The 24,996-nt window shown below is 41.6% G+C and overlaps 1 protein-coding gene across 24 annotated transcripts in view; it reads right to left on the bottom strand.

Annotated features, from left to right (window-relative positions):
* CHD2 (chromodomain helicase DNA binding protein 2) overlaps positions 1–24,996 on the bottom strand; it is a 131,767-nt gene that overhangs the window by 99,536 nt on the left and 7,235 nt on the right. For all 24 annotated transcript variants that reach the window (XR_012415475.1, XR_012415467.1, XR_012415472.1 and 21 more), the window contains 3 exons: positions 7,614–7,845; positions 4,271–4,357; positions 2,547–2,608 (listed from right to left, as the gene is read on the bottom strand). Coding sequence is in view for 12 of the 24 variants with exons in the window: in XM_045396007.3 (XP_045251942.1) it covers positions 2,547–2,608; positions 4,271–4,357; positions 7,614–7,845 (381 nt within the window). In the remaining 12 variants the exon portion in view is untranslated. The remainder of the gene's footprint in view (positions 1–2,546; positions 2,609–4,270; positions 4,358–7,613; positions 7,846–24,996) is intronic.

The following is a 24,996-nucleotide window of genomic DNA, read 5'->3' as shown; positions in this document are numbered from 1 at the left end:
CTTTCATTCTTGCAACTTTCCTAAAGTTTGGAATTTTTTTTTTTTTTTTTTTTTTTTTTTTGAGACGGAGTCTCGCTCTGTAGCCCAGGCTGGAGTGCAGTGGCCAGATCTCAGCTCACTGCAAGCTCCGCCTCCCAGGTTTACGCCATTCTCCTGCCTCAGCCTCCTGAGTAGCTGGGACTACAGGCGCCCGCTACCTCGCCCGGCTAGTTTTTTGTATTTTTTTTTTTTTTAGTAGAGATGGGGTTTCACTGTGTTCGCCAGGATGGTCTCGATCTCCTGACCTCGTGATCCGCCCGTCTCGGCCTCCCAAAGTGCTGGGATTACAGGCTTGAGCCACCGCGCCCGGCCTGGAATTAATTTTTTTAAACCAATTTTACAAAATTGTCCCTTCTTAAAAACTCTAAAATGTGTGAATAAAATCTGAAGGGTTTCAGAAAAGCGTTTCTTTGTGCCAATATTTCAAACCTTTCACTCTCTGAGTGAGTCTCTCTCAATTCTGAAATGCATGGGCCCACATATTAGGTTATGTTACACTTGCTCAGCTTGGATCACGGAAGCCTCCTAAAGTGCTGTGCCTTGCAACTTGAGTGTTAGCAGCTACAAGACCTCCTCTAATTAATCTTTCAGGAATCTCAACTGGTGACTCAGGGGAAGAGCTCTCTGTAAATCCACAATACTCACCAGCTGGCCAGAGAATAGCAGAAAGGAAGACTAGCCCAGTGTTCAAACACACGAACCTGAGGGGAACTTCCTACCTCAGCCCAAGGCAGTTCCTATGGAAGAGCCCTAGGGTAGGGAAGCAATATGAGAAAGAAGACAGATCCCACTCTGCAAGGAACTAAGAAGTTCTACTCAGGAAAAGAAAGGTCCATACATGCTACTGAAGGTTGGCAAATTTGGGGAATTCTTAAGACTGTTAAGTGGTGGGGCACACTGGCTCACACCTGTAATCCCAGGAGGCCAAGGCTGGAGGACTGCTTGAGCTCAGGAGTTTGAAACCAGCCTGAGAAACATAGCTGAGACCCCATCTCTACAATAAATTTTTAAAAACTTAGCTGGGCATGACAGCACATGCCTGTAGTCCCAGCTACTTGGGTGGCTTAGGTGGTTCAATTAAGTCCAGGAGGCCAAGGGTGCAGTGAGCTGAGATCAAGCCACTGCACTCCAGCCTGAGCAACAGAGTGAGACCCTGTCTCCAAAAAAAAAAAAAAAAGGCTGACAAGAATATGAGCCAGTAACCAGAGTTATACAGTGACTGAAAAAAACGCTGGCTTCTGCACACACAAATAAGGCCATTAAAATAGGAAGTCAAGAATTCAAGCACAGCACCATTTAACTTGCAGTCAAGAGACCAAAGGAATGTAGCCAGATAGTGAAGTAATGATTACATGTGTGGATTTCCCAGGGTGTAATCAAGGTGGACATTTCAGGAAAGATACTCAAAAGGCCATGATACCAGTAAGCAGATAATAGTCTCCCAACCAGACCATGAGACTGGGATAGAACAAAAGCCTTCTAAGATGACAAGTGCAGTTTGCTTACAGTTACCATTTCTCTAAAACACAAATGAAAACTGAATGCACTCTAGCAGGGCAATATTAAGTACTTGACTTTTCTGTAAGGCTCTGTAATACCCTACATTTACTTAATGTCACAAAATCTTAGCATAGTTTCTAATAATCCTGTTGGGGAGACAGTATTACTTTTTTTTGGAGATGAGGAAATGGGTTTTAAAATCTCAAATGACTTGCCTTAGGCCACTTACTAAAGATTAATAATATTTTCCAACACAGAATATGTACCTAGAGCTCTTAATAGAAGCCATGGACAGTTGTTTAACATGAGAACCCCTGAACTGGTATACAAAGTTTTGAATACCTACATTTTCGAGAGAAGCTATAGAACTCAGATTGTCAACAGGATTCACACCCTCTCCAAAAAATGACTTTAAAAATCATTTCTCAAAAAAAATCAAATAATTTCATCATATAAATAAGAACTTTTTAAATTAAAACATAATGAACATATAAATCTATGTTATAAAGAAACTTCACATTAAGTCCACAAATTAAATTTTTCTGGCTTATGAACTGCAATATTAAAATTATACAGAAACAACAACATGTAATTTCTTACCAAAATGGATGTTCAGCCAATATAATTCTGCCATAAAAATGGCAAATCTACATTTGTTCCTTGCATACTACAATACCAAATACCTCTGTACTTGTTATTTATACATATTTGTCTGAAAAAAATCAATGGGCTAATTGGGTTAATCCAATGGAAGAAGCTGAGATTGATCCCAAATAACAGCCCGAGTATACGTGGACTCCTTCCATGTGTTAAACTGAGAATCCTGGGTTTCCAATGCTGCTGCTGCTATTGCAACAGGTCAGGGTAGATAGTCACCCGAGCTAGTAAGAGAGACAGGAGCAGACTAAAGGACCTGGAGTAGACTAAAGACACAATGAAGGCAGTCCTAGAAATGCTGACAAGTTTGAAACTACTAGATTGAATAATTTCCCCCATGAAAGACTTACTGTTTTTTCAGCTGCCTCTGGCCTCTTCTTTTTGGGCTCCCACTCTCAGACCCGCTACTTGCCTTCAGTGTGTGAGGGGGGAAAAATGATTACAGACTTTAATTCACAGTTCTTAGGGACAACACTATCTCCTGGATCAACAATCTACTCAATATACCATTATACAATATGAGCTTTTAGACAGAAAGAAACCTAAGTACTTGCTTGGTAGAACTCCCTCTTCTTTTGATTTGAAAATTAATATCTTTCTGCTATTACTGACTTATCTCTAAAGTCAGGAAATATTTATCTCAGCTTGACTTCTAGAACAGCAATATCCAGTAACTTTCTGTAACCATGTAAATGTCCCATATCTACAATGTCCAATACAGTACCCGTCAGCCACATGTGACTACTGAGCACTTAAAATGTGACCGATGTGACTGAGAAATGGAATTTTTAACTAATGTGAACTTTAAAAGCCACATGTGAGTAGTGGGGACCATACTGGATACTGCAGATTTAGAATATCAAATAAAAATGCCACAACATTTAGTCAGTGTGCCGTAAAGGCACCAACTACTGAAGTATTCATTTTAGACTCATTTAAGAGTATGTTCACTCACGAGCCAACAGTGCTCTGCTAACAGCACTAGACCAAGGAAAGTTTACAGTCACAGACATTTCAATAGCTCTTTCTCTCCAAAATTAGGGAAAATAGCAAACTACCCCTATTGCTGTTAATCTTGTACCCTACAGAGAATGTGTTAATTAATACATAAAAGAGGAAAAGATTTCTACAACTATGTGATTGGTTTTAACAAACATGGCTCAGTAACCTAGTGCTAGACACTATGGGAAACAAAAGCAAAGGCAAACCAGCTCAGAGGTCACTCAAAATAAAACCACAAATGTAATGCAGATGTTAGGATAAATTAGATTTTTAAGGTACATTTATTTAAAAACCCACACCCAACTCACTGACCTGTGGCTATCAATATTTAACTTTCATCAGAAGTTCGTTATATAGCTAAGACTAGCAAAGTCCTCCTAAGAAAGCAGAAAGGGGACATTTCATTGAGACAAAAGAACCTCTCTTCAGGATCTAGTCTATAAATCTAATTCAGAATAAGAATCCACAAAAACATCACACAAAATGAGAAAGGTGAAAGAAGTCTGATTCTATAGACAACCAAGCCTGGTACAGAATACCAATTTTAAAATCACCAATCTATTCAATCTCTCACAATTAAGTATGTTTGAAACTCATTATATCTCACACTAAAAATGAGCAAGGAAACCAAATTTAGTAAGTTAAATAAAAGTAGATACATTAATTAAGCACTCCCTCCTCTTTCAAGAATAAATCCAAAACTATTTCTATTGCTGTTTGTTTACCAAACAAGTTACCCATTTAATAAAAATCTAGGAGATTTAGAAAGTTAGGGGCTTAAAAAAGTAAACTTCTCGCTATATAATTTTCATTATGAGAAACAACCTAAAAAATAAATAATTTTGAGGTCAATTCTGTATAAAAAATCACTATTATATGATCTTTCTGGTTAGATTCTTTTATTTGATTATTAACTTCTTGCCTTACTGTATCTGTTCATAGATAGCTCATATTAGAGTCACTTAACCCCCATGCCTGAAGTTCAGTCTTTTTAATGGTAACACATACCATTAGTCAGAAAGAATGAAGATAGGGAGTTTAAATGCATGCCCTTAAAACATTTTTTCCTTACCTCTTCCTTAATATTAAATCGTGATGGTTCTTGTCTGCTTCGATTTGACCGCCTGACCCCATAAACATCAGGATATTCTTCCCACATCTGTAAAATTAAGAGACCACACATTAATCTTTTTTCTTGACCCTCATTATTATTATCAAACATTTATTGCAATGGAAAAGAATTCAAGTAACCAAATATCAAAAGGGTTGTTTTGCTAGTTTTATTTATTTTGAAAATAGGCATATTATTCTAGGAAATATTAGTTTAACAATGTCTTCATTACTTAATAGCTATAAATCTACATGGTATACCGCTTACCCATCATTAAAATATAAACATACAGCTGAATAATACAGCAAGGTGAGACAGCAGCTGCTTCCACTAAAGACAAAGTATTTACTGATAAATTTTAAATTCCCTACTGCTTTGAGTTTCAGTCTTGACTGCACTAACCCACCTGTGAAACTGAAAATACAAGAAGCAAAGCCCCCATTAAGTCTAATTATTTAATTAGAATCAGGAATTTTTATTTTTCTTTAAGTTCCTCGGTCATGTAACATCCCAGATAAATGCAGATGAGGTATTGCTAACACTTAGCTAGAAGTTCTCAGAATGACAACCACTGCCACCCTTTCTCTAATACATCTATTTTTATTCTGTAGCAGTAATTAGTCCTTTGCCTTTAAGACCTGATTTTTGTAGACCTGTAACAACCTTTAAGATCTGCAGGCTGGGCGCGGTGGCTCAAGCCTGTAATCCCAGCACTTTGGGAGGCCGAGACGGGCGGATCACGAGGTCAGGAGATCGAGACCAGCCTGGCTAACACCGTGAAACCCCGTCTCCTACAAAAAAACTAGCCGGGCGAGGTGGCGGGTGCCTGTAGTCCCAGCTACTCGGGAGGCTGAGGCAGGAGAATGGCGTGAACCCGGGAGGCGGAGCTTGCAGTGAGCTGAGATCCGGCCACTGCACTCCAGCCTGGGCGACAGAGCCAGACTCCGTCTCAAAAAAAAAAAAAAAAATTTAAAGGACAGATTAGTTGCGGAGAAAAATCATTTTCACTTTCTTACCCAGAGATAACTACTACTAAGTATATTCTGTATTCTTTTAACAGAATCACATAGCAGCAAAAGGAATTTGAATGGATTGTGGAACACTGACATGAAAAGGTATAACAGAAATTAAGCAAGTAGTAAAAGCTGAGATGAGAAATATGGGTTATCAAATCACAGGTGACAGCTAACATCATGAGAATATTTGGAAAAGTAAGGCTCAGAACATGCACAAAAGAAGCCACTAACTGAGACTTGTGAAATGTTTGCATTTAAAAGGGTAGGGCCAGGCATGTAATCCCAGCACCCTGGGAGGTCTAGACGGAAGGATGGCTTGAGTCCAGGAGCTCAAGACCAGCCTGGGCTACATAGGGAGATTCTGTCTCTACAGAAAATTTTTAAAATTAGCCAGGTGTGTCAGTACGTGCCTGTAGTCCCAGCTACTTGGGAGGCTGAGGTGGGAGGATCACTTGAACCCAGGAGATCGAGGCTGCAGTGAGCTGTGATTGCACCACTGTACTCCAGCCTGGATGACAGAGCAAGACCCTGTCTCATCTTTATGAAAAATGATCCAAATGTCACTAAGAAAGGACATTATCAACAATGACTTTAACAACAACAACAACATAAAAATGATGAAGCAAGCTGAAGAAAATCAAGGCTTCAGGCCAGGCGCGGTGGCTCAAGCCTGTAATCCCAGCACTTTGGGAGGCCCAGACGGGCGGATCACAAGGTCAGGAGATCGAGACCATCCTGGCGAACACGGTGAAACCCCGTCTCTACTAAAAAAAAAATACAAAAAAAAACTAGCCGGGCGAGGTGGCGGGCACCTGTGGTCCCAGCTACTCGGGAGGCTGAGGCAGGAGAATGGCGTGAACCCGGGAGGCGGAGCTTGCAGTGAGCTGAGATCCAGCCACAGCACTCCAGCCTGGGCGACAGAGCGAGACTCAGTCTTAAAAAAAAAAAAAAAAAAAAGAAAATCAACGCTTCAAAAGAAAAGAAGATGGCCCAGGAACAGGCATTTTACAGCTAGAATCCAATGTAATCACATAATCCCAAGTCCACAGATTCTATAATGGCCTTAGCATCACCTTGGAGTTAAAGGACAAAAGGTCCAACCAGAAGGAGTTAGGAATAACCAAGTGGTGGGAAATACAGGAAGAAGCAGTAAACATAAAACACTCTGAAAAAACCTGGCAGAGAAAGGAAGGAGGGAAAGAGCGCTTTACTCTAGCCTGTCTACCCAGGCCCACCCCTGACCTCTGCTAGAGCTATGAAAGTTTTTACTCAACATGGGTTTTCATGGAGCCCTTATTAACCGGGAGGGCTAAATCATTTCAGTGTTACTACATCAACCAGTTTTATCACTCCAAGACATCAGACAGGCATTCTAGCTCAACTACTGTGACTTTATTACAGCATATATTGTAATATTTACATCCTAAAATTATCTTGTGCTCTTATTTGCCCTTTTGAGAGCTGATATCTAAGTCAACTCTTCCATGAAAAATCTACCATGTGGAGTTACTCACTACTGAGTACTCTTACATGAGTAATAAGCTTTTGGAGGAGGGCAGGGAGCTAACATGTGAAAAGGATGTATACACAGAAAACCAAGAGCCTTCCTTAGAAGTTCTCATTTTAGGATAATGATTATCAAAGGCATACTCCAATCATTCTGACTGGCTTGTAGGTCCATCCAATCTGTAACTACACATTATTAACTTTGGAACTGCTCACTTTAACCTTAAAAGTATATTTTAAGCTGGGCGTGGTAGCTCAGGTCCATAATCCCAGCACTTTGGGAGGCGCGAGGCAGGTGGATCACCTGAGGTCAGAAGTTCAAGACCAGACTGGCCAACATGGTGAAACCCAGTCTCTGCTAAAAATACAAAAATTAGCCAGGCGTGGTGGCGGACACCTGTAATCTCAACTACTTGGGTGGCTGAGGCAGGAAATCACTTGAACCTGGGAGGCGGAGGTTGCAGTGAGCCAAGATCGTGCCACTGTACTCCAGGCTGGGCAATAGAGCAAGATTCTGTCTCAAAAATAAATAAATAAAGTTAAAAACCAAGCATATAAAAATTTGTCTCTCCTCCCTATAATTGGATGGTTCAGGTAATTTATTTTCCTTAATAGAGCAGAAAGAAGTCTTCATTTGTATCCTCAGATATCCTACTGTATATTAGAAAAAATGGCTGTAGGTTTCATTATCAAGATATACTAATGAGTTTTCATAAGCAATAAAGGTCTGCTAGCTTGTCCTCGGCTAGCAACACATTTGTACTGTAGGGCAAAGTAGATACCTTCTTCACATCAGCTATCCGTTCCTTCTTAGAGGCTGGCTTCTCTTTGGCTTCTGGGAGGACTGGCTGGGATTTAGAACCTGCTGATTCGCTCTCAGATTCCGACTGACTCTCAGAAGATTCAGAACTGCTATTCGACTCGCTGCCATGTCCACTTCCTGGATCACTTCCCTGCTCACTTTCCGACTGACTGCCTGAGTCTGAACCCGAAGCTTCTTCAGAGGCTGAGTGACTTATTTTGAGAGAGAGAGAGAGAGATTTAAAAATATTTAAGAACCGCCACACGAATCTGCTTTTAAAAAAAAAAATTCTCATGGTAAAACATTTACAGATAGTAATGCTGATAATATAAGACCAAAATCTTCAAATTCACATTTATACTTTTACATTCCAAGTAATGTTATTGCTACCATTCTCAAAATCCCCAATAGCTACCATTTCCTGAATGTTTACATGATGCTACAGAGCAGGTGATTTCTATGGACAGACTCTTGACAGACACTCTGAACATGGATATTACTGTCCCCTTCATTCAAATGAGGCTGAACTGAGGCTCTTAAGTATTTAAGTTAACTCTCACACCTAGTTAACATAGTATGACTTGAAACCAGATATATATGAATCCAGTAAGTCTTATGTATTAAGTATCATTCCCCTCTCAACAAGAAAAAAACAAAACACAGAACAATACCAAACCAAGCAGGCTGGGCATGGCGGCTCATGCCTGTAATCCCAGCACTTTAGGAGGCCAAGACAGGCAGATCAGAGGTCAGGAGATCCAGAGCATCCTGGACCACATGGTGAAACCCTGTCTTACTGAAAACACAAAAATTAGCTGGCTGTGGCTGCACACACCTGTAGTCTCAGCTACTCGGGAGACTGAGGCAGGAGGATCGCTTGAACCCAGGAGGCAAAGGACACAGTAAGCCAAGATCGTGCCACTATACTCCAGCCTAGAGACAGAGAGAGACTTGGTCTCCAAAAAAAAAAAAAACCAACCAAGCTGGACACAGTGGCTCACACCTATAATCCCAACACTTTGGGAAGCCTAGGCAGGAAGATTGCTTGAGCCCAGGAGTTCGAGATCAGCCTGGACAATATGCAAACCCCATCTCTTCAAGAAAATGTTTAAATTAGCTGGGTATGATGGTGCGTGCCTGTGGTCCCAGCTACTCAGAAGACTCAGGTGGGAGGATCATTTGAGCCTAGGAAGTCAAGGCTGCAGTGAGCCATGATTTGCCACTGTACTCCAGCCTGGGTGTCACAGTGAGACTCTGTCTCCAAAAAACAAAACAAAACAAAAACAAAGCATCTTACCCAAAGAGGAAGAATGCAAACTGGTTGCAATTATCCAATCAGCGGTTCGCACTAATAGGTGCAAATGAGATTCATCTGGGGTGGTTTGTAAAAATTTATACACATTAACCTCAATCCAGAGGCCTTGCCTTATAATCTGCAGTGAGATCCAGAAGTGGTAGACTTAACAGAAACAAGTAAACAAAAAGGGCACTCTGATGCTAATGAGAACACCCAACCCAATAAAGACTGCTATCGGCCTCCACACATCTCCCTTCCTTTCTTCATTTCAAACATCCCGTAGGGAGCAGCAATCTAAGCAGGTAGATGACATTTAAAGGAACAAACCAGAAACCACAGAGACTGAGGGGTGATAGAGTATCAACCTCAAGCACAGAGAAAGCAATATCCTCATCTTCCTCTAATGGTGAAAAAGCAACTGAGGGGCATGCTGGTAGAGGGGAAGATACTCTGAAGCAAACAGACCTCAAATGGATGGACTCTACACCAAGAGGTGGACTGTCCACTCTACTCTTTTGCTTGAAAACTACCTATCTTTGCTCTGAGGGGGGCAAGGAAAAACCCAGAACCTACAGTAACATTAACAGAAAAGTCCCTGAGTTCAGAAGCCAGGAGATAAGACACATGGCACAAAACCTGAAAGGGTAAAGGGAAGCTCTATATTTACCATCACTGCATCTTCTAGAGGTGCACAGGGCAGTACACTGCAAACTAGGACTGAATCAAATAACACCATGCGATCCACAGCACATTACAATACGGAGGCCTTTCAGTTACCATGAGGAAGCAATGAGAAAAAAATGGGAGAGCAGGGGTCGGGGGGAGGTTCCCAACACTGGGAAGGGGGGAAAGATGAGAAAAACCATATAACTTCCTGATCACCTAATAGGTATCAGACACTAGGCTAAGTACTTTACATGTGTATGTATGTGTATATATGTGTGTGTGTGTATATATATTATTTTGCTTATTCCCAAGAATAATACTATTAGGCATTATTATCACCATATGAAGGACGAAAAAAACTGACATCTTTTATACAACTTGGTCAATGGACAAAACTAGAAATTGAGGAAGAGGGTGAGGGGGCCAGGATTCCAATCCAAGTGTGGATCTAAAGCTCATTTCTATTTTACTCTAGGGGTCCAAAAGATTAGAGACTCAGAAAACTTAACTCTTATCCCTGTTATACAAGGCCCCAAAACAGGCATCCCTGTCACAAGTGACTCAACAGTTTCAAGACCTCATTATAATTACTGACTCTTTAACCCTTTGCACAGTCCAAGCTGACTAGTCCAGGTGACCAAAGCATCTGAGTCACTTATTTTATACCTGTGACCAGGCAGGTTGACATCAGGAAAGAAAAAAGAAAAGAGAAGAGCTGGATAGTGACAGGATCACTTAAAAGGTGTGGGCTCTGGCATCGCAGTTTCCATTTCAGTCCTAGATCACCTCAGGCCTGTGTCATCTTTTAACCTGTATCAACCTATGTGACATCTACCAGTAGTGTCAAGAGAGCATCTAATGCCAGCTATGAAAGCAGTGCCCTATAAATGCCAAAGCCCTACCCAAACAGAGGAAATGTGAGCATATCACACTCAAGCTGAGATTCCCCTTCTAACACAAAATTCTCCCCAGCTAACACCCATTAGTGAGTCGTCACCCCACAATCCATGACACTAGTTGGAATTTATTAGTTTTGCCTCCACTATTTGCTCATGGACAGACAGGTACAGAGACAGCTCCAGAATTTCCTCATAAGGAAGGAAGGGATTTATTTAATAGAAAGGGCAGTCTACTTGAAAGGGATGTTAGGCAAGGCAGTACCTGGAAATTATATGCCCATAGCAAAGGCAGCTGAAGGCTTGTTCACTTCCCAGGCATCCAGGTCTTCGGGTCACTGAAAACATCCAATTTCAGCATGCCCTATAAAACCTGGCCTCTGACAATTTCTCAAAGCACATTACTTAATCATTTCTTCCCTCACTCCCACTGCTCCCGACTCCAGACCTAGCATTGCTCCCCTCTAGCTCCTGCACCCACTGCCGACACAGCAAACTAAATACCTCTCTAATTTTGAGGCCTCAGGTATCACCTTCTCCTGGAAAACATCGTTTGGTCTCCTATCCTAAGCTCAATACCTATCAGATACTTCCACAATACTGACATATGTCATAGCAGTTACCACCACCGAGATGGAAAACAGGCAGCCACATCTCAAATCTGAGCTTCAATTACCATGCCCTGCTGGCTATCCATACTTTTAGCAATGACACACATGCTGTCCTAGAAAGACTCGCTCCAAAGCTCCAGCAGCTGTTAACATCTACACTCCCTTGCCTCCACTTGTCCCATACTACAAAGTAATCTGGCCGCTTGTCAACCTCCCCAATAAACTTGCAAACTAAGCACATCTCCTTTGATGTTCTCTATGCCTGGTATATTAGAGGAGGATTCAATTGCACATTCATTCGCTAGAATGTACAATTTGCCTCCCCTCTGAAATAACATATTTAGTTTTTCAACTACTACAATGTTTAACTCCAGATGAAAGTTTAAGAATAGAATCATGTTTTGGCAATCACCACCAATAAAACTGTCACAGGACAACAGGTCTATACACTCCTAGGAAACAAAAAACTCCAACGGCAACAAAAAGACTGAAAATCTTTACCAACTAAAGACCCACAAAAGGCAGCATTAGTTTACTGAAGATAACTAGAACAGTCCAACTAGAAATGTTTACTGTTCTGTGCTGAAAAGCGGGAAGCACTGCAGATGGGATGCAATGGAATGCCAATGTCCGCATCAGGATGTGTCTATACAGATGCCTATCTCATTCCCTTTGAACTGGTTTATACTCTAAATTCACTACATTTTATATAACATTCCCCTATTAATGGTACATTTAGGTTCTTTTCAGATTTTTCACTTAATCAATAAGTTGCAAATATCCTTGATACATTTTCCATATTTCTGTATTTTTGAGTAGAGTATTTGTATTTCGAAACTGTTGACTGTACCCATAAATATCTTTCCACATATCTTCTTGTGTAGCTATGTGTTTCTGAGTTTGTGTAGGAGAGTGATTCCTAGAAATTTAACAATGCATACAATACCTTCTGGGGAAAAAAAAAAGCCGTATTTCTGTCAGCACATATCTATGTGTATAAATGCATTTTAATCACCACATTGCTAACACTGGTTCATTCTGTTGGGGATGGGTTATTTGAAGTACATTTGTGAGCTCCATGGATTACCTGTGTAATTTCAAAAATAACAACAATGAAAATCAAACCCAACAAAAGATAAACACCAAGTTCACAACCATATTTACCTTTAGGGGTTGATGGAGGCAGATGCCCTCAGGGAATGATACTGGTGACATTTTATGACTGAAACTTAGTAGTGAAGCTTAATAGTGAATTCACAGCACTTCAATATATACCTTAAGGATTTTTAATGTCTAAACTAGTCAACTGTCTAAAATATGTCTAACCATAAGAGTTAAATCCAAAGCAAGGGCTGCAAGTACACCCCACCCTATACAAAACAAGCAAAGATTTGAATGAGTGTTTTAAAAAAGTGTTCTTAGGCCAGGCGTGGCGGCTCACGCCTGTAATCCCAGCACTTTGGGAGGCCAAGATGGGAGGATCACGAGGTCAGGAGATGGAGACTATCTTGGCTAACACGGTGAAACCCCATCTCTACTACAAATACAAAAAATTAGCTGGGCATGGTAGTGCACCTGTAGTCCCAGCTACTCAGGAGAATGAGGCAGGAGAATCACTTGAACCCGGGAGGCAGAGGTTGCAGTGAGCCAAGATTGCGCCATGGCACTCCAGCCTGGGCAACAAAGCAAGACTCCATCTCCAAAAAAAAAAAAAAAAAAAAAAGAAGTGTTTTTATACTGCTTTTGAAACCAGAAAATCAGATGTAAGACTGAATACAAATACTAAGTAGGGGAACTGCTTAAAGGCAGAAAAAAAAGTCTTAATAAAGGCATTACTTAATTTTCATACTTCTCATAAGAGGAGTAATCACTAAATAAACTGGAAATGGAAAATAAGATCGCGCCACTGCACTCCAGCCTGGGCAACAGAGCCAGATTCCATCTCAAAAAAAAAAAAAAAAAATAGTGTAATTATAGGCCAAGCCTGTAATCCCAGCACTTTGGGAGGCCGAGGCTGGTGGAACACCTGAGGTCAGGAGTTCAAGACCCACCTGGCCAAGATGGTGAAACCCAGTCTCTACTAAAAATACAAACAATTAGCCAGGTGTGGTGGCATGCACCTGTAATCCCAGCTACTTCGGAGGCTGAGGCAGGAGAATTACTTGAACTCAGGAGGTAGAGGTTGCAGTGAGCTGAGATCACACCACTGCACTCCAGCCCAGGCATCAATAGCCAAACTCTATCTCAAAAAATATATATATATGTGTGTGTGTGTGTGTGTATGTGTGTGTGTGTATATATATATTCGAATTATTCCCTTAAAAAAACAAGACATTTCCTAAAAGACTATGAATTGCCATTAATACCTAATAAATATAACAGTAAATACTATTAGTACTAAGCTGTACCTTTAGTGCTGGTTTAGTACAGGAGGCAGAAAGCCCACAAGACTAATAGAAAGGGTCAAACTGAATTAGTGGGTGGAGTCCTTTAAGCTTTCACCTAAATAACAAAGTAATAAAATTAGCTGACTACCAATGGCTTACTTGTTACAGGGCAATTAAACATTGGATTTTCAGGAATGACTATCCAACATATATATAGAATCTTCATGAAAAACAACTATCTGAAAATTATTCAACATCTAAATTGCAAACAACTTTTATAATTTTTTACTTAACAAATAATTAAAAGGAAAATACAATACACAGATAAAAGAACAAGTCAAAACTGGGAATTCAGATTCCAATCAAAAATAAATGCTGATGAGAAAAAGGTTTACCACTTCCTTTACTTGTGGACAAAAAGGTATTGGTATCTCTTCAAAATACTTTCTGAAGTAGGTAAAAATGGAGTGATTAACCTTCTTGCAACTGGGCTTTGAAACGAGAGCCATTAAGTTACTGTTCCATTTTTTAATCGCCTTTTCCCAAATGGCCACAAGAGGGCAGCACAGCAACATTCCACTTAAAAGGAGCAGGTCTGTGGGAGCCCCGCCTAAAAGCCGCCATTTCACTTTAGTGTTTATTTTCCTAACTTACAAAATGGCCGAAAATTGCTTGGCAGAACTTAGTGTTTTTGTTGGTGAAAGCAAAATCTGGCAAAAAAAAAAAAAAAAAAAAACACAAAGCAATCTACGCTGGAATTCTATAAAACTTACTTCCAGGCTAACTTCCTACAGGTGATACAATAGCTAATATATATGGAGCACTTATGTGTCAGGCATATGCAAAAATTCTTCCAATCCTTACCTATAAAGACAAAGCCCAAGAGTGTATGTGTGTGTCACCCCACAGTCTGAATTATGCAATCCACACTATCAACTATCAGCGTTAGGTATCACTGCCCTTATTTACATACATTCTTCAGTTGAACTGATTATTAAACCAAAGTTATTGTGTAACTATTCCTTCTCAGTCACTTCTATGTGTCTTAAGAAGATGGAAAAGCAAAGAAGACTAATTAGTCACACTTTTTTTTTTTTTTTTTTTTTTTTTTTTTTGAGACCAAGTCTCGCTCTGTAGCCGAGGCTGGAGTGCAGTGGAGTGATCCTGGCTCACTTTAACCTCCACCTCCCGGGTTCAAGGGATTCTCCTACCTCAGTCTCCAGAGTAGCTGGGATTACAGGCACGCACTACTGCATCTGGCTAATTTTTTTGTATTTTAGTAAAGACAGGGTTTCACCATGTTGGCCAGGCTGGTCTTGAACTCTGGACCTCAGGTAATCCACCCGCCTCAGCCTCCCAAAGTGCTAGGATTACAGGCATGAGCCACTGCACCCGGCCACACATTTCCAATTGGTAAAGAATACTGGATGTAGTTCTTTAAAATCTCCACCTTTAGTTCAAGTCCTGTGCTTCTTCAGAATAAGATTATTACTATAAACCAGGTTAAAAGACAACAGACTGGGAAATAAAATTTCAACGTACACATAACAAAGGATATAGATACACAACATATGAAGAATTACATATCAAAAATCCAACCAAAAACTGCGCAAAGAAAATGGATATGCAATTACAGAGAAGAAACTGAAATGGCCAATAAACTCATTTTTAAAATAACTAAACCTCTGTTAATTTGGGAAACATTATAACTGGCTATTTTGCACTCATCTGTTTTGCAGAAATTAAAGTCTCATAGTATTAAATAATGGTAAGAATAACCAGTAACCTTTAAAATGTATATGAATCAGCCGGGCACAGTGGCTCATGCGTGCCAGCAATTTGGGAGGCCAAGGCGGTCAGATCACGAGGTCAGGAGACTGAGACCATCCTGGACCACATGGTGAAACCCTGTCTCTACTAAAAATACAAAAATTAGCTGGGCGTGGTTGTACACGCCTATAGTCCCAGTTACTCGGGAGGCTGAGGCAGGAGAATCACTTTAACTTGGGAGGCGGAGGTTGCAGTGAACTGAGGTCGCACCATTGCATTCCAGCCTGAGCAACAGGGTGAGACTCCAATTCAAAAAAATAAAGTGTATGAATCCTGCAGTTCAATTTGTGGGCATGTAACATAGACAAATTATCAAACTTGTACAGGACGAGGCAAATAAATATTCAGAGCTCTGCTCACAAAAAAACCTAAATAATCCATATACCCATTTATGAAAATGCAAAAGTAAAACGTGAAATATTCACACTATGCAACTAAATGCAGCGGCTAGATTAGGGCTGAATTAGGTCTGTAAATATTGTGAGCCCAAAAGTATCTGAGACAGAGCTCAATCAATTTAGAAAGTTTATTTTGCCAAGGTTAAGGACATGCCCATGACACATCCTCAGGAGGTCCTGACATGTGCCCAGGGTGATGGGGCACAGCTTGGTTTTTACACATTTTAGGGAGACATGAGATATCAAGCAATATGTGTAAGATGCACACTGGTTTGGTCTGGAAAGGCTGGACAAGTTGAAGCAGGGGAGGAGGCTTCCAGGTCATAGGTAGGTAATACACAAACGGTTGCATTCTTTTAAGTCTCTTGATTAGCCTTTCACTGAATATACAAGTTCCATGTGAGAAGAGAGTAGAGGAATAGTCATTTATCTATCAGTCTGGCTTAGCAAAACAACAAGGCAGAGGAAGCAATCACATATGCATTTGTCTCAGGTGAACAGAGGGATGCCTTTGAGTTCTTTGTCCACAAGGAATTTCCTTGTGGGCAAATTGTTAGGGAAGTATGTCGCATTTTTATTTTTCTAGCTATTTTACGCCAAAATCATAAAAGTGACCCTAGCTGTGTCCAACTTTTTTATTTTAAAACTTTATTAGTCCAGGCATGGTGGCTGGCTCCTGTAATCCCAGCACTTTGGTAGGCCGAGGCCAGCATATGACGAGGTCAGATAAGACCGTCCTGGCTAACACGGTGAAACCCTGTCTCTACTGAAAATACAAAAAATTAGCCGGGCATGGTGGCGAGCGCCTGTAGTCCCAGCTATAGTCCCAGTTACTCGGGAGGCGGGCAGAAGAATCACCTGAACCTGGGAGGCGGCGCTTGCAGTGAGCCGAGATCACGTGAGCCACTGCACTCCAGCCTGGGCGACAGAGCGAGACTCTGTCTCAAAAAAAAAAAAAAAAAAAAAATTAATTATATCCTTTGAACTTTTCCGAATTCTTAATTTCTGAGAAAAGAGGTCTGTTTGTAACATTTACAACTGATCAGTTCTAAGGTGCAGGCCCTCCCCAGGATTCGTAAGTGCTCTCAGTAGTCACCCTAACACACACACTATGGACCCTCCTTCCAGTGTTAAACAGAATCTATGGAAGGCCACTAATTTGGACTGAGCTCCTAGACCCTAACAGACCAAACCAAAATGGAGTCACTCATGTTAAACTTCTAAACTGTTTACCTTCAGGAGAGAAGATACCCAAATCCCTAAACAGGCAGTTTGAGTTGGCATAAGAAGTTCCCTCTGCTTTAACCCTTACAAGCAAATTAACCTCAAGTAACCTGATGTTAAACAACCCACATTTTTCGACTAAGTTGTTTCCCTGTTCCTGCTCAACCTTATAAAAACCGATTGTTCCGCCATGCCCAATGGGCACCTATTTTTTTATAGATGGGGTGCTACCTAATTTGTTAATCAACAATAAAATCCAATTAGATCTTTATACTCAATTTGTTGAAATTTTATCTTTTGACAGCAGAAAAAGGTACATGTATAAGAAAAAGTGCACACAAAATGCTGCTTATAATTTCAAGGGATAAAAAGGCTAAATTCCATCAAGTACCTCCCAGATTAAGAAATCCAGCGGTAAAGAGAGAAAAAAAAATTTACCTTTAATAAGTATATTTCTAAAATTCACAGCTGAAGCCAGGCAGGCATCACCTTAGCCTCTTCATGCACACTACTTCTGCTCCCCAATAACCAAATATGACTGGTTTCCATAGCACCAAACTATTAGCACCCAGGTATACATTAGAGAAACACGTATTCTACCAAGAAGCCTAGATAAGGTACAAATTAGATAAAGCACTTCGCAAATACCTACCTAATCAGGATCTGGCAATGCGCTAACATACAAAAGACAAAGGAAGCTTTCTATTCAGGTAAAAACGAAAGTCTTTGTAAATAACCAAGCTGTGAAAGCAGTTACAAGGGGAGTTCTCCCCAGAATTCATTAACAAAAGAATACTTAACCACCTCAGGCAACATATTTACACCCATTAAAGCCCTAAGGACGGACAGATGGACCAATTTGACCAAGAGTTCCTTTCAGCCCTGTGAGTCTTGTCTTTAGTTAGCTAATGTTTAGGTTATAAACTTCAGACTTTTATAAAATATATGGTGCTTTCAGCAACTCGCAAAGTTCAAAGGAGATTAAAAGATCTGATTACCAATCCCAATAATAAATGTGAAATGTATGCCCATAACGTCATGGGAGTAAGAGGGGTTCCTGGATCAGGCCAGAGAAGAAACCACAAAAGGCCTCAACTTTCTTACTAACAACCAACATTCACCATGGCAAGCACGGTTTCTCAATCATAGGTTTTTTTTGTTTGTTTGTTTGTTTTTTGGAGATAGGGTCTTGCTCAGGATGGAGTGCAAGTAATGCCATCACAGGTCACTGCAGCCTCAACCTCTTGGACTCAAGCAATCCTCCCACCTCAGCCCTCCAAATAGCTGGGACTATAGGTGTGTGCTGCCATGCCCGGCTAATTTTTACATTTTTTGTAGAAATGGCATCTCCCTAAATTGCCCAGACTGGTCTCGAACTCCTGGCTCAAGGGATCCCACCTCCGCCTCCCAAAGTGCTGGGGTTACAGGTGTGAACCAACGTGCAGAGCCTAGTGGTGGCATTATAGATGCGTGAGGCTGGATAATTTGTTACTGTGGGGAGCTGTCTCATACCCACTCTTGGATGTTTGGTAGCATCTCTGGCCTCTACCCACTAGAGGCCAGTAGCACCCCCATCCCCAGTGTGACAAGCAAAAATGTCCAGGGTAATGGAAGGGGACAAACCTGCCACTAGTTAAAGACCACTGCCTAGAAGTATCATTTTATTTAATTTGAACTTCCTTCCCTAAGAGACAAGTACTACTCTTACTCTGTTTTAAAAGATGAAGAAACAGGCTCAGATGCTCCTGCCCAAGATTCTACAGCTAAAAAAGCAGAACAGAACACAAAAGATCGAAACCCTGTCCCACACTGACCTTATTCCCAAACTTGCCTCAGTACAAGAATCAACTGAGGTTGCTGTTCAACATACAGATTCTTGGACACAACCCTAGAACGGTGAATTTTTTAACTTTCAAGCAAGAAGCCTGGGAATATGTTGAACAAGCACCTCAGGTGATTTTTAGCAAGTAAACTTAAGGATTTGAACATCTATATAGAGCTAGATTCAGAGGGAATAGACTTTTTTTTAAGCAAGGGAAAGAAAGAGAACTGTACAAGAGTTTGACCCATTACTGCTTTCCTTTGAAATTACAATTTACCAGTCATATATTGCCTCTATTTGAACGTCAACCTGCATCTAAATGGAAGACACACTAACCATTTTAGTTTGTCAGGGCCCGGTGCCAGTGGCTCACGCCTATAATCCCAGCACTTTGGGAGGCTGAGGACGGTGGATCACGAGGTCGGCGGATCACGAGGTCAGGAGTTCGAGACCAGCCTGGCCAACATAGTGAAACCACGTCTCTACTAAAAATATAAAAACTTAGCCAGGAGTCGGGGAAGGCACCTGTGGTCCCAGCTACTCTGGAGGCTGAGGCAGGAGAATCGCTTGAACCCAGGAGGTGGAGGTTGCAGTGAGCCGAGATAGCGCCATTGCACTCCAGCCCAGGCAACAGAGCCAGACTCGTCTCAAGATTGTCAACACTCAAGAACTATTTCCCCAGAGGGCAGATAAACACAACAGTTCTCAAGCCTAGTTATGCCACAGACCCACCAGAGCTTTGGACAATTCCTCAAACCTACTACATGGCTCCTAAATCCAATCAGACAGGGAGCTTGGCTTTTAAAATTCTCCAAGTGATTCTCATGCAAAACCTGTCTGGGAACTAAGTTTCGAACAAAAAAAAACAAACTTGAAGCAAAGCACAAATCTTCAAAACCTGTGGCCAAATCCAAAGTTCATGTGTGGCAATGGAGGACAAACTGCACAAAGGTGAAGTTCTGAGGCCTCCAGTACCTCCCATCTACCCACCTTTGTGCGTTTGTTTCTTATACTATCCCCATGAGCATTATTACTTCAGGGCAACATTTTAACTAGAATCTTTTGATGTAGTCACGGTCTTTTGAACAGCAGAATGTGTGTCTGGCATCAGTCACATCCACAATGCACTGTGATTTTAATTGTTTCTTTAAAATGCAAAGTGTTTAAAAAGAAGCAAACTACAGAATTATGCAAGATTTTTACTATTTTCCCCAGTCTCATATACATTAGTTTCTTTTTGTTGTTGTTGTTGATTTTTTCTTGGGCAGGGGTTGGGGGGACAGAGTCTCACTCTGTTGCCCAGGCTGGAGTGGAGTGGTGCGATCTCAGCTCACTGCAACTTCTGCCTCCCAGGTTCAAGCGTCTCTGCCTTAGCCTCCCTAGTAGCCGGGATTACAGGAGTACACCACCACATCCAGTTAATTTTTGTATTTTTAGTAGACACAGGGTTTTACCACGTTGGCCAGGCTGGTCTCGAACTCCTGGCCTCAAGTGATCTGCCAGCCTCAGCCTCCCTAGTAGCTGGGATTACAGGAATGCGCCACCACATCCAGCTAGCTTTTGTATTTTTAGTAGACGCAGGGTTTCACCATGTTGGCCAGGCTGGTCTCAAACTCCTGGCCTCAAATATCTGCCAGCCTCAGCCTCCCAAAGTGCTGGTATTACAAGCATCAGCCAGCACCTGGCTAAGTTTCCTCTTACCCATTAATTTGACAGCAACTTTTCACAAGATCTTTATCAATCCTGGAGTCAAACTGCCACTGTTTGAATCCCAATTCTACCATTTACTCTCCTTGTGCCTCAATTTTCTCATCTAGCAAATAGGGATAAGCATGTGTACCTCAGGAGTTGTGAGAATTACACAAACTAACACAACGGAATCAGAACAAGTTCTAGATTCTTAGGCGGTACTATACATGCTAGCTGTTATTTAGTCTTCCTAAAGCATTCAACTTAGTTTTCACTGAAACAACCTCTCACAATCATTTCACCTACTGACTTGCTATTTAATTTAAATGCAAAGTAAAAAGTATCATGCACCACATAAGAAAGTTTAGGTCAATGACTGGCGTCATATACAACAGTAATCCCGTCAGACTGTAATACTGTAGTTTAACTGCACCTTTTCTGTTTAGATATACAAATATTTACCATTGTATTACATTGTATTACAATCACCTACAGCATTCAGTATCATAACATGCTCTATAGAGTTGTGGCCTAGGAGCAACAGGCTATATACCATACAGCATAAGTGTGCAGTAGGCTATACCATATAGGTTTGTGTAAGTGAGATGTTTGCACAACCACAAGATCACCTAACAACATACTTCTCAGAATGTATCTCCACTGTTAAGCAATATGTGACTGTACAACCAGCATAAACAAATTCAAGATGTATCTACTAATCCTTGGTAAGCACAAAACTGAAATGAAGGAACAGAACAGTATGGGCAGTAAATGCTCAGCAGGGACCAGGCGCAGTGGCTCACCCTTGTAATCCCAGCACTTTGGGAGGCCAAGGTGAGATCATTTGAGGTCAAGAGTCTGAGACCAGCACGACCAACGTGGTGAAACCCCATCTCTACTAAAAATAGTAAAAAGTAGCTGGGTGTGTGGTGGCAAATGCCTGTGATCCCAGCCACTAGGGAGGGCTGAGGCAGAAGAATCGCTTGAACCTGGGAGGCGGAGGTTGCAGTGAGCAGAGATGGCGCCACTGCACTCCAGCCTGGGCAAAGAGCGAGATTCCGTCTCAAAAAAATAAATAGTAAGTAAGATCAGCAGGATCTAAGGTCATCCAGAGGCCTTTAAAGGAAGAGGCCGATGTAATAGTTCATTTGGCAAGTTGGTTAACTTTAGTAGGGTTACTAACATTTTTGCTATACTGACTTTCACATGAAATAAAATATACGTATAGCCAGGCGTGGCAGCTCATGCCCAGTTCAAGACCAGCCTGGGAAACATGGTGAAACCCCATCTCTACAAAAAATGCAAAAATTAGCTAAGTGCAGTGGCATGTGCCTGTAGTCCCAGCTGCTAGGGAGGCTAAGGCAAGAGAACTGCTGGAGCCTGGAGGATGGAGGTTGCAGTAAACTGACATTGCACCACTGCACTCTGGTGTGAGAGATGGGAGTGAAACCCTGTCTCAAAAGAAAAAAAAAAAATATATATATATATATATATATGCACATACACACACACACACACACACACACACACACACACACACACACACAAAACCCTTAAAACAGTCCCTGGCCGGGCTCGGTGGCTCAAGCCTGTAATCCCAGCACTTTGGGAGGCCGAGACGGGTGGATCACAAGGTCAGGAGATCGAGACCATCCTGGCTAACACGGCGAAACCCCGTCTCTACTAAAAACAAAAAATTAGCCGGGCGAGGTGGCGGCGCCTGTGGTCCCAGCTACTCGGGAGGCTGAGGCAGGAGAATGGCGGGAACCCGGGAGGCGGAGCTTGCAGTGAGCTGAGATCTGGCCACTGCACTCCAGCCTGGGCGACAGAGCGAGACTCCGTCTCAAAAAAAAAAAAAAAAAAAAAAAAAACCGGCCCTTACCCAGTATAAGCACTCAATAAATATAAATCTACTTTGGTATTTTTCTACAAAATGTTCACCATGTACAATTTTCCTTCCTGATAAAATCCAAAGTGAAAGTCAGGTACGGTGGCTCACATCTGTAATCCCAGCACTTTGGGAGGTCTAGGTCAGCCCAGGAATTAGAGACCAGCCTGGGCAACATGGTGCAAACCCATCTCTAAAAAAATTAGACAGGTGGGGTGGTACACACCTGTGGCCCCAGCTCCTAGGGAGGCTGAGGTGGGAAAATCACCTGAGACCAGGGAGGCTGAGGCTGCAGTGGGCTGTGATCGCACCACTGCACTGTTAATGAGACAGTTCCCCACAATAACAAATTATCCAGCCTGAGGCATCTATAATGCCACCACTAGGCTAGGCATGGTGGTTCACACCTGTAATTCCAGCAAAACAGAGTGAGACTCTGTCTCAACAAGAACAAAAAATCCAAAGTGAAAGATTACCAGCTAGCAGGCACTGCTAGACTTAGAAACAGCCCATACAAATGGGATACCCTAGAGTTTATTACCATATTCTAGTCTATTTTTTTAATGTTGGTCACAATTCACAACCCACCAATGTTTTTATAAACCCAAGAGAAAGGAAGTTTAGAATGGAATGTAACGGCATTCCAAGTAAATAATTCTACAATCGGCCGGGCGCGGTGGCTCAAGCCTGTAATCCCAGCACTTTGGGAGGCCAAGACGGGCGGATCACGAGGTCAGGAGATCGAGACCATCCTGGCTAACACGGTGAAACCCCCTCTCTACTAAAAAATACAAAAACCTAGCCGGGCGAGGTGGTGGGCGCCTGTAGTCCCAGCTACTCGGGAGGCTGAGGCAGGAGAATGGCGTAAACCCGGGAGGCGGAGCTTGCAGTGAGCTGAGATCCGGCCACTGCACTCCAGCCTGGGCGACAGAGCGAGACTCCGTCTCAAAAAAAAAATAAAAAATAAAAAATAATTCTACAATCTAAACTCCTAAAGATATCCAAAGGATGTAAGGAGAGAAGTACACTAAGAAAGGGACCACAAGAGCTTAAAGCAACTAGAAGACACTTAGAAGGAATTCAGAAATCTTGAGGTGAGAAAGCCTACCTGCATATACATTTTTTCTTTACTTTTTTTTTTTTTTTTTGGTCACCCTGTCTCCCAGGCTGGAGTGCAGTGTTGTGTGATCTCGGCTAACTGCAACCTCCGCCTCCCAGGTTCAGGCGATTCTCCTGCCTCAGCCTCCCGAGTAGCTGGGACTACAGGCGCCCACCACCATGCCCAGCTAACTGTTGTATTTTTAGTACAGACAGGGTTTCACCATGTTGGCCAGGGGGTTCTCAAACTCCCTACCTCAAGTGATCCGCCTGCCTGGGCCTCCCAAACTGCTGAGATTACAGGAGTGAGCCACCACGCCCAGTCTGTGTATACATTTTAAAGGTATGCCTAGAGCTGGATCTGCCATGACATTCAGTATAGAAATATCCTCTTCCATCAAGGCTACAATTCCCCCTCTCAGCATCCTACCCCACCTTTGCTTCCAGAGCTCCTAACTCAAGCAGCTATTAAGACTAAAAAGGGAATTTAAAAACGGGACAGGCAATGGAAAGACCAAAGGTTATTAGAAAAGAATTTAAGTACAAGAAGTGCTCCATCAGAAGATATGAAAACACATGGAGATACTGCAAACATACAGAAACACATGCAAATCTGAAACATATGGAGAGCTTTTAAAAATTAACTAGATCCTAGGGACAGGGCTGGACACTGGTATTTTTAGTTCTCCATTGTCTGAAATGGGAACAAAAAGTAGAACCCAACTGACCCATAACCCAAAAAGGACAAGAAATAGAGGAAGCAGAAGAAACCCAAAACACACAAATCTTAAGACTACAGTTTAAGTAGACTTGCATGTTTGGCATTATGCTAAGACTATATGCTATAATATATAGTCCTATGGTTTAGACTGAATACTGAAAGCAAGCTACAGCCAATTAGACATTGCTTGTAAATACTACTGCTGTTACATTTATATCCATGGAGCAATGCACCATAGTATTCAGTATTCATTCTGTAACAGCTTGAGAGGGGAAATGAGACAGAGGATAAACCAGGGCAATAATTACCATCTTGAGGGGGGGGGTAGTTATCTACTCAGACTAACTGGCAAAAGCAGGGCTGTGATTCACACAAGAAGCTGTTGTAGTCCAGGAAAAGTCATATGCTCTCCCAAAAGGCTGGCTCTTCTCAAAAAAAAAAAAAAAATTCTAAGAGAGGATGAACTGTAAAACACACCCAAGCTGACTAAATGGGGACTTGCCTCCTAAAATCATTCTCACAAATCTCTCCTGGTAGGCCAAGACAACCAGCGAGTTCCTCAGGGCCAACCTAGCTCTTGAAGAGGAACTTAGGACATGCAGGAAGGAGGGGTGCAAGAAAGTAAGATGAAATAGTAAGAATAAATAACGTTACTAAAACCTTACATTGATTGAGCAATTTTAATGTGATGGGCTCTTTGCTAAGCATTTTATGGGCATTATATTATTTAATCTTCATGACCCAATGAAGATTATCTACATTTTTAAAATGAGAAAATTACAAGTCCAATCATAAGTGCTTCTTCACTGCCCTAAACTGGGAACAAAAATTTTCAG

Source organism: Macaca fascicularis, chromosome 7 (genome assembly GCF_037993035.2).
Source record: "Macaca fascicularis isolate 582-1 chromosome 7, T2T-MFA8v1.1".
Taxonomy (NCBI): Eukaryota; Metazoa; Chordata; class Mammalia; order Primates; family Cercopithecidae; genus Macaca; species Macaca fascicularis.
This window is presented reverse-complemented; position numbering and strand designations above follow the sequence as displayed.